This window comes from Drosophila nasuta, chromosome 3 (genome assembly GCF_023558535.2).
Source record: "Drosophila nasuta strain 15112-1781.00 chromosome 3, ASM2355853v1, whole genome shotgun sequence".
In the NCBI taxonomy this organism is placed as follows: domain Eukaryota; kingdom Metazoa; phylum Arthropoda; class Insecta; order Diptera; family Drosophilidae; genus Drosophila; species Drosophila nasuta.
Window position 1 is genome coordinate 39,344,772 of NC_083457.1, and position 14,049 is coordinate 39,358,820.

The 14,049-nt window shown below is 36.6% G+C and overlaps 1 protein-coding gene across 3 annotated transcripts in view; it reads left to right on the forward strand.

Annotated features, from left to right (window-relative positions):
* The window catches only part of LOC132793544 (four and a half LIM domains protein 2), a 70,712-nt gene that overhangs the window by 29,932 nt on the left and 26,731 nt on the right, over positions 1-14,049 (forward strand). For 2 of the 3 annotated variants that reach the window (XM_060803516.1, XM_060803515.1), the window contains 2 exons: positions 12,286-12,662; positions 12,726-12,970. In XM_060803516.1, coding sequence (XP_060659499.1) covers positions 12,286-12,662; positions 12,726-12,970 — 622 coding nt within the window. Of the gene's footprint in view, positions 1-11,610; positions 12,098-12,285; positions 12,663-12,725; positions 12,971-14,049 lie in introns of those variants that run through there. The other variant, XM_060803517.1, reaches the window with a different exon arrangement.

Consider the following 14,049-nt stretch of genomic DNA (forward strand, 5'->3'; position numbering starts at 1 on the left):
TGAAGATGATGGCAAATGATATTTTACTGGGAAAAAGAATAAACACATCAACATTTGGGGGCTGTGCTCATGTGATGTTTTTGCACAAATCAAGTTGGTTGTCGAAGCGGAGCTGCAAATGAGCATGCTCAACTGTGATATACTCGCTAATCCAAATTTCTGCAAATAGTCATCTGTAATGAGGTCTTAGATATGCATAAATAATGTTAATAAATGCACACACACATCAAAAAGGCAGTTATTCTCAATGTGCCATTAAAATAAAAATATTAATAGTTTTCTACTACATTATTATTATTTTGACTTAATAAATTTGTTTCGTTTAACTGCAACTTTTCATTGAAGGAAAATATATTTACTCTAATATATTGTTACTAAGTCTATAAATGGGCCAATTTAAGAAGTTTACTTTAACAGAATATTTTTCAAAGTGTACTAAAAAATTAATGCTGTCATTGAATTTGTCATGAAATGCATTAAAGTTAAACTTCATTTTGCGATGTCAAACAAATTAATGAACAAAAATGCAGCAATCTGTAATATGCTATTATTATATGCAATGCAAGATATAAAGCAAAGTAAACTTAATTTTGCTATTTACATTTTTAGCACTTATCTTGGATGTGCAATTAAATGAAGTGCGATTATCGACATTACATTGTAGTTATTCAATTAGTATCACGTGTTACATGTCATGCCATCAAGTAATCATACACTTTTAAACATTTTAAAGCGTGCACACGATACAAGTACAAGTAAATAAATGAAAATGAAAACATTTGTACATTTGTGTGCCGTGCTGTTTTGGTCGTTTAGCTGAGCTACCTGTATAGGCAGCAAGCACATTATCTAATGTAAAATAATGGCCTTAATGGCGGCAGACAACAGACTCAATTTTTGTGGTACAGTGAGCGACAAGCCAAATGTATCTTGCAGATACATTTGTACATGTATTTAAACGTAGATACAGTCGTATATATGACGCTGTTGTTGTGCGGATGATGTTGTGTGATTGTTGTGTGCTCCCTCAAGGCAGCTGTAATTAAAAACGGCAAATGACAGCCACATGTATCATAGATGGGGCAGGTAAATAAATAAACAAACATCGAACCCGAACCGAAACCAAACGAAGAGCCAAATGAGAGAGAGAGAAAGAGAGAGAGAGAAAGAGAGCACAAATGAATCTCTGAAAGGTTCACACACGCGATGCGATTCTGAATTGCTTTGTATCAATATTTACCGCCCATCCGATCTATTGATAGATGGATTTTGTAATAAACATTTTTTCTGCGGCTTTCTGCTCAATATAAATTAAACGCATATAATGCCAAATATAAATCCCCAATTTGGTTATAAATGGCAACATTTTGTAGGCGTGCCTGAAGACAGGCCAAGTCCAAGGTCTATCAAAAATGTTCAAGAAAATAAATTGAATTTGCAATGCTATTTACAATTGGTGCGCATTACTAATTAGACATCCATAAATAATATTAAAAAATTGCAAATACGTTTATTTTTAAAACGAAACGAATAAAATTCATTTACCAGCTGTATTGCTGATCTTTTTTTTTTTAATATCGATGAATGAGCACTTAGCTAAATGTGTTTACCATCAATATGGACGATTAGTTCGAATGGCATCGTAAATCTTTCATAAATTATGCTGGATTCATAATTAGTTTGTTTTTGTTTAAGGAATAATATAGTCGGTATGATTTGTGCCTATTCAATAGTATTTTTACAAGTATGACTAACTAATATGTTTAGTTTTGAATTGAGTGGTGATAATTGTGTAAAATTATTTTATGCCTTGCTTAGGGAAGATGTTGAAAAATCTTTTTTTAAATATTGGTTAAGTATCTTTATTATGTTATTAGACCTTTCAGTTAGTTCTGTACACTTCTGTGAATTGCTCTTTTACAAATACAATAGCAAAAAGTGTTTTATTTTTTTAATTCCTTTAAATTTAATTTTCTAAAAAAATGTAATTTATTTTTTAAATTTTAATATTTTGAAATTGTATTTTATATTTCTTTACTGGAAAACATTCCTGCTTAGAAATAATATTAATATTGTTTTAAAAATATTGTTATAATATTAAATGAACTTTTGAAGGCAGCAATATTATAAATTTCCGTTTTAAATATCGTCAGCTTAATTACTGATCCACCTCAAAAGATTATATACAAAACTGTTACAGATAAATGCGAAATTGGAATTCGGAACAACTGTTTTTTCTGATTCCCTTTCACAGTACACTTTTTTTGTAGGCATAACTTATACTTCAACTCAATCATTGCACTTCCGCAATATACGACCGTAATATTTATTGCTCCGGCCGTTTTTCTTTTTTTTTTTTTTTGTTGCCTAGTCAATATGCTCGATATGCAATCGATGCGATTTCCACAGTATCTTCGTATGAGATTTGTGGGTGTTTTTGTTGTAGGCCATGCATTGCCATCTCTTTTCCGGCATATCCCCATCAATTACTTAATCAGCGACGTCGCCAAAGTCACGTTTTGCGTTTCGTAATCGAATATGGAGATGGAGATATAGTACAACGTAATAATGTTACCTTTCGTTTTTCTCTCTTTTATTTTTCTTAATGGTGGTGCTTATCAAGTTGATAGACAGTCAGGCCAGGGCAGGGAAAGTATCAGGGCTGCGGCACCTACTTCACTCTCTCTCTCGCTCTCTGTCTGTTTTACTTGGGTTAATAATGTGTGCAATTTGTAAGGCTTGGCTTGACCAAAACGTGCGCCTCTAATTAAGAGTGTGCTTGGCCCTGTTTGCCACACCGACCTCGAAGGGAGGACGTCGTCATCAATCTTCAGTACACCTACGTGAAATAATAGTAGTAGGAACGTCTGGAGTACGTAACCAGGCTCCGCTGACATGGCTCATATTGTAGATGAATATGGCCAACTTCCCCCCCACCCTCACTCAAATTCGCCTCCTCCCACTTCTGCTCTGCTGTACAATTGAAAGCAATTAATCATTTATGTTTACGGTGTGCGCGATTTTGTGCATTAAAAACAACAAAATCTCATAAATTACGTCCCATTCCTCATCGCACGCAATGAATCTTTATCTTTTTTCTCTCTGATCATCATCATTGCTAGGCACGAGAGGGGTGGAAAGGTGGGGCTTGCTTTTTTCTTTTTTCTGCTGCCGTCACAGCAGAAATTTCTGCGAAGTGAGATAGATAGATGCTCCACCTTCTCTATTTCCATCTCCTTCTCCTTCTCCTTCGTTCTATGCGTGCGTTGTCCGTCAGCGTGTTCTGATTGTCTGTTGACTTCTTCCATGAATGAAAACACTTGGCCATCATCTTTCTCCCCCTTCCACTCGACAGCCACTGCCACACTTTTACACACCCTCCCTTTGAAGCTTCCCCTTCGCATCACAGTATTCACTCCTCACGTTTGTATATTTTTAGTGCAAATATACAAATTTACCAAAGTGCTGCGGATGGCTAAAGTGAACAGCAGCAACAGCTGAATTGAGCAAAAAAAAAAAATAATAACAAGAGTTGGAAAACATTTTCAAAAGCCGACATTTGCATACACTTGACAGTCATAGCTAGCTGCTGTATTTACTTTTATTTTTTTGGATGTGCAAATAAAACATTTTCTGCATTTTTTGTCAGTTTGAGTGATGAATAATAAATGATGCGCACTGCAAGTGCTTTATTTATTCACTAGTTGAAACGAGGGCCAAAATACAGCTCGAGGCTATCAATATATAAAATTGTGTGTGAGTAGTTTAATATTTTTGGAAAAATTCTGCTTTTCTGAGTTGTCAAACTCTTTAAATATTGTGCAGAAATGTAGTTAAATTTTTTGGGAGAATGCGAAAATGTTCATATTAAATTTTATTGAAATTTAAATTTCATATTCAATTTGATTTAAATTTAATGGACTTGATGACTTTAAGAAATACTTCTTTACTTTGAACTTTTAAAGTTTAAAGGAACTGCTCTAAAAGGTTTGACAATATACAAAAATCGTCAGTGGAAACTAAATCTTTCAGGGATTCAGATCTTATGAATCTATTTTCTTATTGAACATAATTTGGTATTTTATATCTCTAAGATTTTTTAAGAAATGAAAATAGTTCTGGAATTGAAAATATTGAGAAAATATTTATTTATTTGCTTTCTTTTGCAAGTATGATACTAATTCTCTTAAATATTTATTTTTGTTATATATATACTTCTTAAATAATGCGTACTTATTACAACACAGTTTTTATTATGAATACTCTCTCTCACATATCCCAAGATAATGTTTAAGTAATTCCAGCACTGCCCATTTTCGAACCCGTATCAAAAGAACATAAAAATACGTAACCGAATACCTTTTTGTGGCATAAGCACTGTGGCTGTTGCATATGCCCCAACACATTTTAGAGAAGGGGGTAGGCTATTGGCTGGCCAGTCGACTGGGCGCAATATTCAATGGCATCATAATATTTTTACGGGCCATTTGCGTTGTCTTTATGGATTTTCTATGGTCGCTGACAACGCGCCTCATGCCACTTACGACCCTCACTAAGCCACTCGATCCGCGTGGCACACAGCGAAACGCACATTTCAATTGATGTCTTTTTTTTTTTGGCTACTTAGTTGCGCGTTTGTTTATAAATACGTGTAATTTGTTGCATGTGGTAATCACAACAAGCAACTTGTCGCAGCCACTTGATAAATGGGGGTCTGCTAGTTCCCCACTTGACGGCGACCTTGGCCGCCTTTCGCTCCTCGCTGCTGCTCACTGCAACAACGCATTGGGGAAGCGTGGCGTGCAACATCCATTCCAGGGCTAATGGCATCTAATAAATGCAATGTCTGCGGGCCATTAATTATGCACTTGCCACCGAAAATCAGCTGCAACTCCATTTGACTTCGCGGCGCAGCCAAGCGCAATACCTGTTGACTCATTAGCGTCTCCCTCACACACACACACACACGTGCGTTTTGTGTTAATGAAAATATGAGAAAAAACACAGACTGCAAAGCTTTTGCTAATAAGCGGTTGCGGCTGACAGACAGACAGAGACAGATAGTGAGAGAAGCAGTTAATGCAGCTGCTGTCAGCGCCAGCAGAGCCATAGTCGCAGTCGCATCAGCAAGTGCTGTGTCATTTACGTGTTCTCTCGTTCGCTATCTCTCTCCACAAACATTTCGCTCTCCCACGACGTCGCTACGTTTGTTCTTTGGTTTGCTTTCTTTCAGGGAGCTTCGTTAACGCCGCTACACGCTTCGGCTGCGGCGGCGTCGTTCGCTGCCGACAACAACAGACCCAGACCGACGACGCCGACGCAGAGTTCAGTTAGAATTGAATTGTATAACGGTGCGGTCGCTTGTCGCGGTCTCCACGCCCTTTTTGGTTTCGCGCGTTTTTCGTGCGACTTTCTCGACGCGTTTTCTGTTTAATTTCGCGTTGTTTTCTTTTCTTGTTTACCTTTTTTGATGTGCGGCGCGCAAAAGAGGTGCAAAGACACAATAATTTAACAAAATTAAAAATAAGAAACAATCTCAAATTTAATTATAGCATATAATATTTTAGATGACAGACTAATGTGTCTGATATTCCTTCATTTTTACCGTTGTGCTGTGACGTCTGTGTTTTTGGTTTATTTGCTATCTCTATCTCAAGTTCAAGTGCTCGCAAATTCTTAGCATCATCTCATATTTTCTTTATTTTTTTGTGCTGTAGTATCTACAAACAGAATGCCAATTGCTGCCAGCCATATTTGTTTACATTCAGCCATTTGTGGTATAAACATGCGGAAATCTTTGCTACATGCTACCATACACATTGTACATGAATCGGCATAATCATGTTTTCTTCAATATGCCCAAATATTTTGTTGCAATTTCATTTGGTTTTATTATTGTTGAAGATGTTATTCAATGTGATGTGGTGACAAGCAGATCAGGGCTTTAAAAATTTGATTGGCAAGTGTCGGTCAACTGTTTGTGTTTACAAATTTACAGAAGAAAAAATTACAAAAAAAAAAACATTTCCAGAGGTGTTTAAGTTTATTATTTGCCTGGCAAGTTCGGTGAGGTATTGCTGAGCAGCTGTTTGATCTGCCTCCCTTTAACTCTTTGGGAAAAATAAAACAAGCTCATATTGTTTTATTATTGCCACATCTGTTTATGCAAAAATATGGACACAATGGAAAAATACGTTGGTGAATTTTGTTAAATAATGAGAAATACGTTATACAATGATAGACAAGATTAATAGATTCTCAATTCTATGTTATGAACATAAAAAAAAATTTGTGATAAGAAAGAAATTTGTGATTAAAAAATCGCATTGCTTGTTGGAATGTTATAGATTGTCAGAAATACATTAAACCATTTTAGTCTTTCTTTGAAAAGATATTACAAGTCATCGTAATTCTTTGATATTTATTATGACTAAATTTATATATATATTTTTTTAAATTTACAACACATTGTAAGCAGATTTCGCCGTTAATGTCATCCCCCCTCCTTCATACCCAGCCTAAGGGCGTGGGCTGGGGAAGTAAATCCAAAGTAAGAATAATGTGCATGCAAGGCCATAATAATTCACAAAGCGCAATGCAATTTGGCATTTGCATGCACACACAGACACAAATACACATAAACAAAGTAAAAGATGCAAAGGAAAGTATTTTTTTTTACATACGCAGTCACAATCACATTTACTTTTGCATTTGCATTTGTGTTTGTATGTGTGCATCTGCAAGTCATAAACCATACATAAGTAAAGCAGCTTCTTTTGCTAGAACAAACAACAACGACAATAACTACAACAACAACAAGTTAGAGTAGCAGCAACAGCTGAACATCAGTCTTAGTCGCACAGTCCTTCTTCTGTGCTCTTTCCCTTTCTGCTGCATATGTTAATTTTCTAGTAACTTAGATATTATCTGCTGCTGCGCTGCTCACTGATTCAATTAGTGGTTGCCATCCATACGCATAACTTACTTATAAACGTTGCATTTACTCGGCTAGATTGCAGATGTAGGCCAGTACAAATGCATTATTCTAGCACCCATTGTCGGTGTTGTTGCTTTACTGTCCCGGTAATCGCATTAAAAGTCATTTAATCGAAAGCGAAAAGAGAGAAGAGCTCACATGCACCGCGTGGGTGTGTGCGAGAACTTATGCTGTCTCCGTCTATCGCACACCTTGCGCGCTGAGCTCTCTACAGTGCAAGCTCATAATTGAGATTTGTTGCACTCTCCACAACCGTTGACTTTTATGCGCGCTTTTATTGTTTATTGTTTATGGCGCAACATGTTCAATTATAGTGGAAAATTGGATTTTGTGCTCTCTCCCTGCGGGAAAAGGAAGGTCAGTGCAAATTGTCTATGCGTGCGTGTTTGTGTGTGTATGTGTGTGTGTCTCTGCTGCATGTGAAGCTAGCCAAATAGGCAGAGCAACAACACTAGACACCAGACTGACAACATATTGTGCTGTGCTCTGTTCTAGACTACTTTGCTGTGGGAAATTGGGAATCGGGGCCGCCGTTTAGGGAAACGTCAGTTTTGTCGCCAAAAGTTTTCCAATTGCCCGACCCTTTGCGTAGACTCTCTTATAAATGAAAGTGACTTTGGGGCTTATCAATTGTAATTGTTGACTGTGGCTGCTTCCACCGCTTTCCCGCCCCTTTGGCATCTACATCCGCACCTTAACGCAAAAGTGCCAAATGCTGCGGGCAACAACAAAAGTTGTCGCCTGTCTATTTCTATCTCTCTTTCTCTCCTACTATGTGTGTGTATGTATGTGAGTGTATGTGTTTCGAGCACTTGCTGGCTTTTAATTACATTTATCTGGCAGCAAAACTTTGGCAGCGACTTCTTCGCTTTTTGTTTCAGTTTCTGCCGTGTGCGTTATGTTTCTATACCCTGCATATCTAATCGCAAAGGGAGTATATATACTTAATTCTAATTAATTGCAACCTCTTTCTTTAAAAAAATAATTTTAATATTTGATAAATACAAATTTCGCATTATTATTTATTTGAAGCGTATTATATCAAAATAAATATCTTAACCATCCTGTGGCTATATTTTTGTAGCTATGCTGGGGAAAAATTACGTTCTATAAATGCAAATAAAAATCTTAAGAAAAGCTTATTTAAAAAAAAAAAAACAATTAAAGCGTTATTTCAGATGTAATATGTATTGAATTAAGATTTAAATTGCTTTGAAATTGATATATCTTATTTTCAGTTAAAAATTCTCAAATTTAAAAATTGTTGTATCATTTTCATATCGAAGTAAATATGAGAAATAAGAATTTTCAATCAAGTAACAAAGCATAAGGATTGATTGCAATTTGGAATCGAAAGTTTCGTAACTAGCAATCTAAGCTCTTAAAGCTTATCTTAATTCAATTTCTATTTTAATTTCTTCATTCGAATTGAAGACAATTTTAATTTGCAAACTACTGTTTTGTTGTTGAAAAAAACTAATGCCATTTGTGATTAAATTTTTGGTAGTCCTATAACTACCCGCATCCTGTAATATATTCTCCAAATTGCGACCACGCCGAGCAATAAATTTTTCCCTGGAGTGCACTGAAGCAAAATGTAGTCCAACACGATTTGAATTATGGGCTTAATATGTAGACCAATGGGCGAGGCGCCAGAATTCGCAACGCATCCGTTTGTCTGGCAGCGAAAAGCTTTTTAGTTTAATTTGAAAACATAATTGGGAATATGAAATACTTTGAACTTTTTTAATTGCCTCTAAATCGCTTTCTGTGGTGGTGAAAGTATGTCGCAGTCGAGCCTCAATCGTTTGTTGTGCGTTAAGCTGTCGACACCTGAGAGATCAGAGAATTCAATATGTTAAGTTGAAACTTTTCGATAAGTTAAGATAATCTGCGTGAAGCTATTAAATAATTTAGCGGCACTTGAGCACGTATTCTGAAGTATCCAAAATCGTTTAAGTTATAGAGTATCGTTGAGGTTTTTACATTAACACAGATAACGTTGTCTTAGTGATGGAGTCTATCAGTAATTATGATTATTATTTTGTCCGCAATTCAATTAAACAAAAGCTGTGCTATTTTGTTTCGTTGATAGTCGATGCGATACTCAAAACGCACATATTGTAGAGGCTTCATTGTCAGAGGCGGCTTTAATCTGAAATAAACACGTTTTAATGGCATCATAATTGTTTATTCTTTGATAAGGTTGCGCATCCCGTTAGCAATGACTACTCGTCGTAGAGTACATTATGGAACAAACAGAAACTGCGATTATTTACATAGTATGGCCCATCTGCTATAAAACAGCTGGGCAAGGCAAGCTGCATTTGCTAATGCCAATGTGTTATCTTTAACAACAACACACCAACTGTCGAGGGTTCAGCGAAAATTTCGTCTTTTCGTCATATCTTTTCTGTAGAAATCTACAAGACCAGACTTTTACCTCAGATCATTTTCGGTATCAGTTATTTGCATAACTAACGATGCCCCAGAGGGACGTACTAACAATTGGAACTGTCTGAGCATTATAAACTCTAGAAACTCATTTAGAATGAGAGAAAGGAATGTTATTGACAATCAGATACTCAGTAGTATTCTGTTTATATTTAAGAACCTTAAAGAAATAGCCAGAAAGTTAAGAAGAATTAAAATAAAGAAATAAATAATTAAAAAAATAAATAATAAAGAGTATAGAGTGAAGACTAATAAGCAACAATACAGATGGTTTTACATTTTTGAGGAATATTTACAAGGAAGTATTTACAGGGGAGTAAGGGTCACCACTCGCTGGATGGCCTAAAGGGCAGGTCAAGAGGGTGGCGTCTTATACTCAGAAAACAAATGCTTAAATCAACTGAAAATATAACAAATTTTATAATCGATGTTTATGTTTATACTGAAAACATAAGTTAGAAGTTTAAAATAAATACTTGCTACATACATAATACATTTTAACCAATCATTTAAAATTGAAATTCTGAATAATTATCCCTATTTTGAATGTAAAATTCGACTGTCATTCGGCTGTCAGATACTGAGTAGCTTTTAGCTTTTAGATTATAATTCAATGAACTTAAAAAACTAGCAAAAAGTTCAATAGAAATAGAATATTGAATAGGAAAGACTAATATATTAAATATATCTTTAAAAGGGAAAAATAGAACAAATTACCTAAATAATTATTGATAAAAATGTAGATAGAAGTTCAAAATAAATACGAACTACATAATACATTTCCACCAATCATTTAAAATTGAAATTCTGAATAATTAGCCTTATTTTGGCAATCAGTTTTATTACCTTTAACATGTGAATCGAAGAAAGAGCAATATATACTGACTCATCATGCCCCGTTGTGCTGTGAAAAATCTCTTCAAAAACGAAAAGATTGGTTATCTAAATGATGTGTTTGACCCTAAAAGAGATTTCGCTTTATGATGATTTTTTTCTTCTTTTTTTTTTTGCACATTGAAATTCATATGCAAAAGTAACATAAGTTAAGTCGATCTCGATCTTGATATGACAGTAGTATGCACAAAGACATTACGAGCGTGAGTCATGCATTTGTTTTTATATTTGTTCTGCCATGTTTGCATTACTTAAGCCCAGAACAGTCACCCCCCTATTTTTATGTAGATACGCTGAAAACCTGTTGCATTTTCCGCATTAAAGTCGTGAGCAATTAGCAACAGTTCCTCAATTGGCGCTTTCGGTTAGCATATCACGTCCATAAAAGGTCATCTAATATTTTTAGTAGTCGTTGCTGTTTGTCTCCCTCAGCTCGGTTGATATGATTTTCAAGAATTCGTCGGCTTATCTGTCTACGAGCGTTTTACTCATGGGCTATTTTTTAACATTATTACGTACTTTTTTTAGAGTTACTTCATTTCATTTAATTTCATTTCGTTGCGTTTCACTTTCGTGGCTGTTGACAATCTTTTGGGTTTCTGGGTTTGTTCATTCCCATTTTCCTCCCTTGCGCTGCCTGATGACATCACACACAATCCAAATTTTGTGACAGAGTCTCGGCCTTTTTATTAATCTTATCAGAAAGTTGCTTCTTGGCATGCACTGATGCCTTTGCTGTTGCCTTCGCCTTCGCCTTTACCTTTACCTTTATTTTATGGGCAGTTTTTTTTTCCTCTTGTGGTTCCTTCTTCTGAGTGGCAAATGAATACCTTTTATATCAAAGTGCTGGTCATTTGGCTTCGGCTCGGCAGCCATATGAGCTCAGCAGTTTACGCATTTTTTCGCTCTGAGGTGTGGGGTGTATTTATGACGCTGATTATTTTTATCTAATTGAAAAATAAGTAAACAGTCAATTAATTGTGCTGTATTGTTGTACTCCCTCCGACAAGCTGAGCATTTATTTTTATTTGTGCGGCGTAAGAAAAATAAATACAGTATTCAATAGTAAACACTACATTGTGAGGAGGCATTTAAATGGCAGCGTAAATTTTGCGAGCAGATGAATAAAGGTTAGGTTAACACTTTAATCAAAATGTCAAATAGCAAATAATCCCCGAAACACAGACGTGTTAACTGAGAAGTGTTTCATATGCTAAGTATTTCTTCTTGTTCGTTATCCAAATCGAAGCAAGGCGCCCAGCTGCTTAAGAGGCCGCTTCGAAAAGACCGCAGAGACCAAAGCGAAACCCCCGTATATTTTTTGATGAGTCAAACACAGAACGAATGAAACTTTAAACTAAATGCGAGGGAGAGCGCAAAAAGAAAGCAAAGTTAATTTAAAAGTGAAATAAAAGCAAAAACAAAACAAAAAAATAATAAGCAATAATAATCATAATCGTAATCATAACAAAAAAGAATATATAAAATAAATACACCACAAAATAAGAAAGAGAATAAAGTTCTCGGCAAAGTGCAGTTAACTGAAAGTTGCCATAAAGTATCGTAAAGTGAAGCGTAAAGCCAACATAAAATGGTGAAAATGCTCGACCTGGACCGTCACGCTGAGTGCCCCCTGTGGGCGGCATTAGCCTCCGATGTGCCATGGACGGGCATGCACTATGCCTGCCTCAATGTCCTCAACATTTACTGCAAAGTATTCGATAGAAAAGAAATTTACGATCTCATTGTAAGGTAAGCGAACGCGAACGCATGGTGCAGTAAAAAGCTGCCGCTAGATGGCGCCAGAAAAGCTTTGCGCGAAAACAACGGCAAATCAAATAAAGCACACTATAGAGTATGCGGGGTATATTGCTTTTTAAGAGGGATTGAACAAAATGTGATATTTAATTTAAAACTTGTTTTATTTCTGTTGTTTTCAGGAAAACCTGCCAGTCCTGCAAGTGTCCGCGTGAGGCGCACGCCATTTACCAGCAACAGACGACCAATGTGCACGAAAGATTGGGTTTCAAGCTGGTCTCCCCAGCGGATTCCGGTGTGGAGCCGCGTGATTTGGGCTACACGTGGGTGCCGCCAGGTGTGCGTGTCTCGTCGCGAGTGAATCGCTACTTTGATCAGCTGCCCGAGGAGAAGGTTCCGCGGTTGGGCAGCGAGGGAGCGCGGGTGCGAGAGCAGCAGATCTCATATCAATTGCCCAAGCAGGATCTATCGCTGGAGCACTGTAAACATCTGGAGGTGCAGCATGAGGCGTCCTTTGAGGACTTTGTGACAGCACGCAATGAAATTGCTTTAGACATAGGTGAGCATCGATGAAAGATTTAAATAATTCCTTGATGAGTCATTTTTGAATTTCTCTTTGCAGCCTATATCAAGGATGCGCCTTATGATGAGCATTGTGCGCACTGTGATAACGAGATTGCTGCCGGTGAATTGATTGTGGCCGCACCCAAGTTTGTGGAGAGCGTCATGTGGCATCCAAAGTGCTTCACGTGCAGCACCTGCAACGAACTGCTCGTCGACCTCACCTACTGTGTCCACGACGACAAGGTCTACTGCGAGCGTCATTATGCGGAAATGCTGAAACCCCGCTGCACGGGCTGTGATGAGGTGAGTCCGCCATCGTCGGTTGTCCATCAACAAATTGAACTGCCCCTTAGAGACCTCCTCCTCTTGCCACTAATCCCATGTGTGCTACACATGCTGTGTCTAATGACCCGTTGCTAAGTAAAAATGCTTAGCACACTTTCAGGCGGATTTTTAATTGGAACTCAACTCAACTAAGCTCCACTCTCGGTGCTCTGCTTTTTATTGTCTGTCGCACGCAGTCACCTTTAATGGCCGAGGTGTGGTCTGCAACGTTTAGCTTCCTTCTCCCTCTATATTTTCTTTGCTGGCATTTTCATTGAACTTCATATGTTGTGTCATTAAAGAAAAGAAGAGAGAAGCAAAGCAAAATTGTGCGCGCTTTTCCCTTGGCCACATTGCACATTGGCCAATTACCAGGGCTAAAATGCGACAATGCCAACTGACAGTTCATTTGAGACATTGGTTCTTGACGTGTTGACATCGTGCGTACGGCACGATTTATTTCCCACTAAGTGAGTAGCCAAGCAAGCATACCAAAGAAATGCACAAGAAAACTGAGAACTGTTTAAAAGAAAAGTCATAAAGTTTTGATTTTTGAAATGTGTTGTCAGTGCTCTAAAAATATTCTTGTAGCTGCAAGTCAAGGTTATCTTTCGAGACTTGACCAAATGGTCTAGAAAAGAATTCCTTTTTAATTGAAATTGGTCTAAAATAATTGATGATTGTTGCCTAATATCAAAGAAATTTCTGCACATAATAATTGGGTGTTTGGTTTTATTTTTTGTTAAACAAAAACGGGAATGTAGATCTCTTAGAAAGAAATATAAATTGCTTTCTGCATTATATATTTTTATTAAATTTCTATTAAACTTAAAGCGGCGATACGTCTTGAATTTTAGTAATGGATTAATTTGTGTAAATGGAAACAAATATAGGATATTAGTTCCTATTCATCTGCTAGTCCGAACTTATAAATATATATTTTATTACTATATTTCACCATGTCAGCTTCTATTGATGGTTGACTGTGAAAACTTGTTGAAATGTATTTTTAAATATTTTGAAATAGTTGTTTTTATTGATAGAGATTTTGGACACTC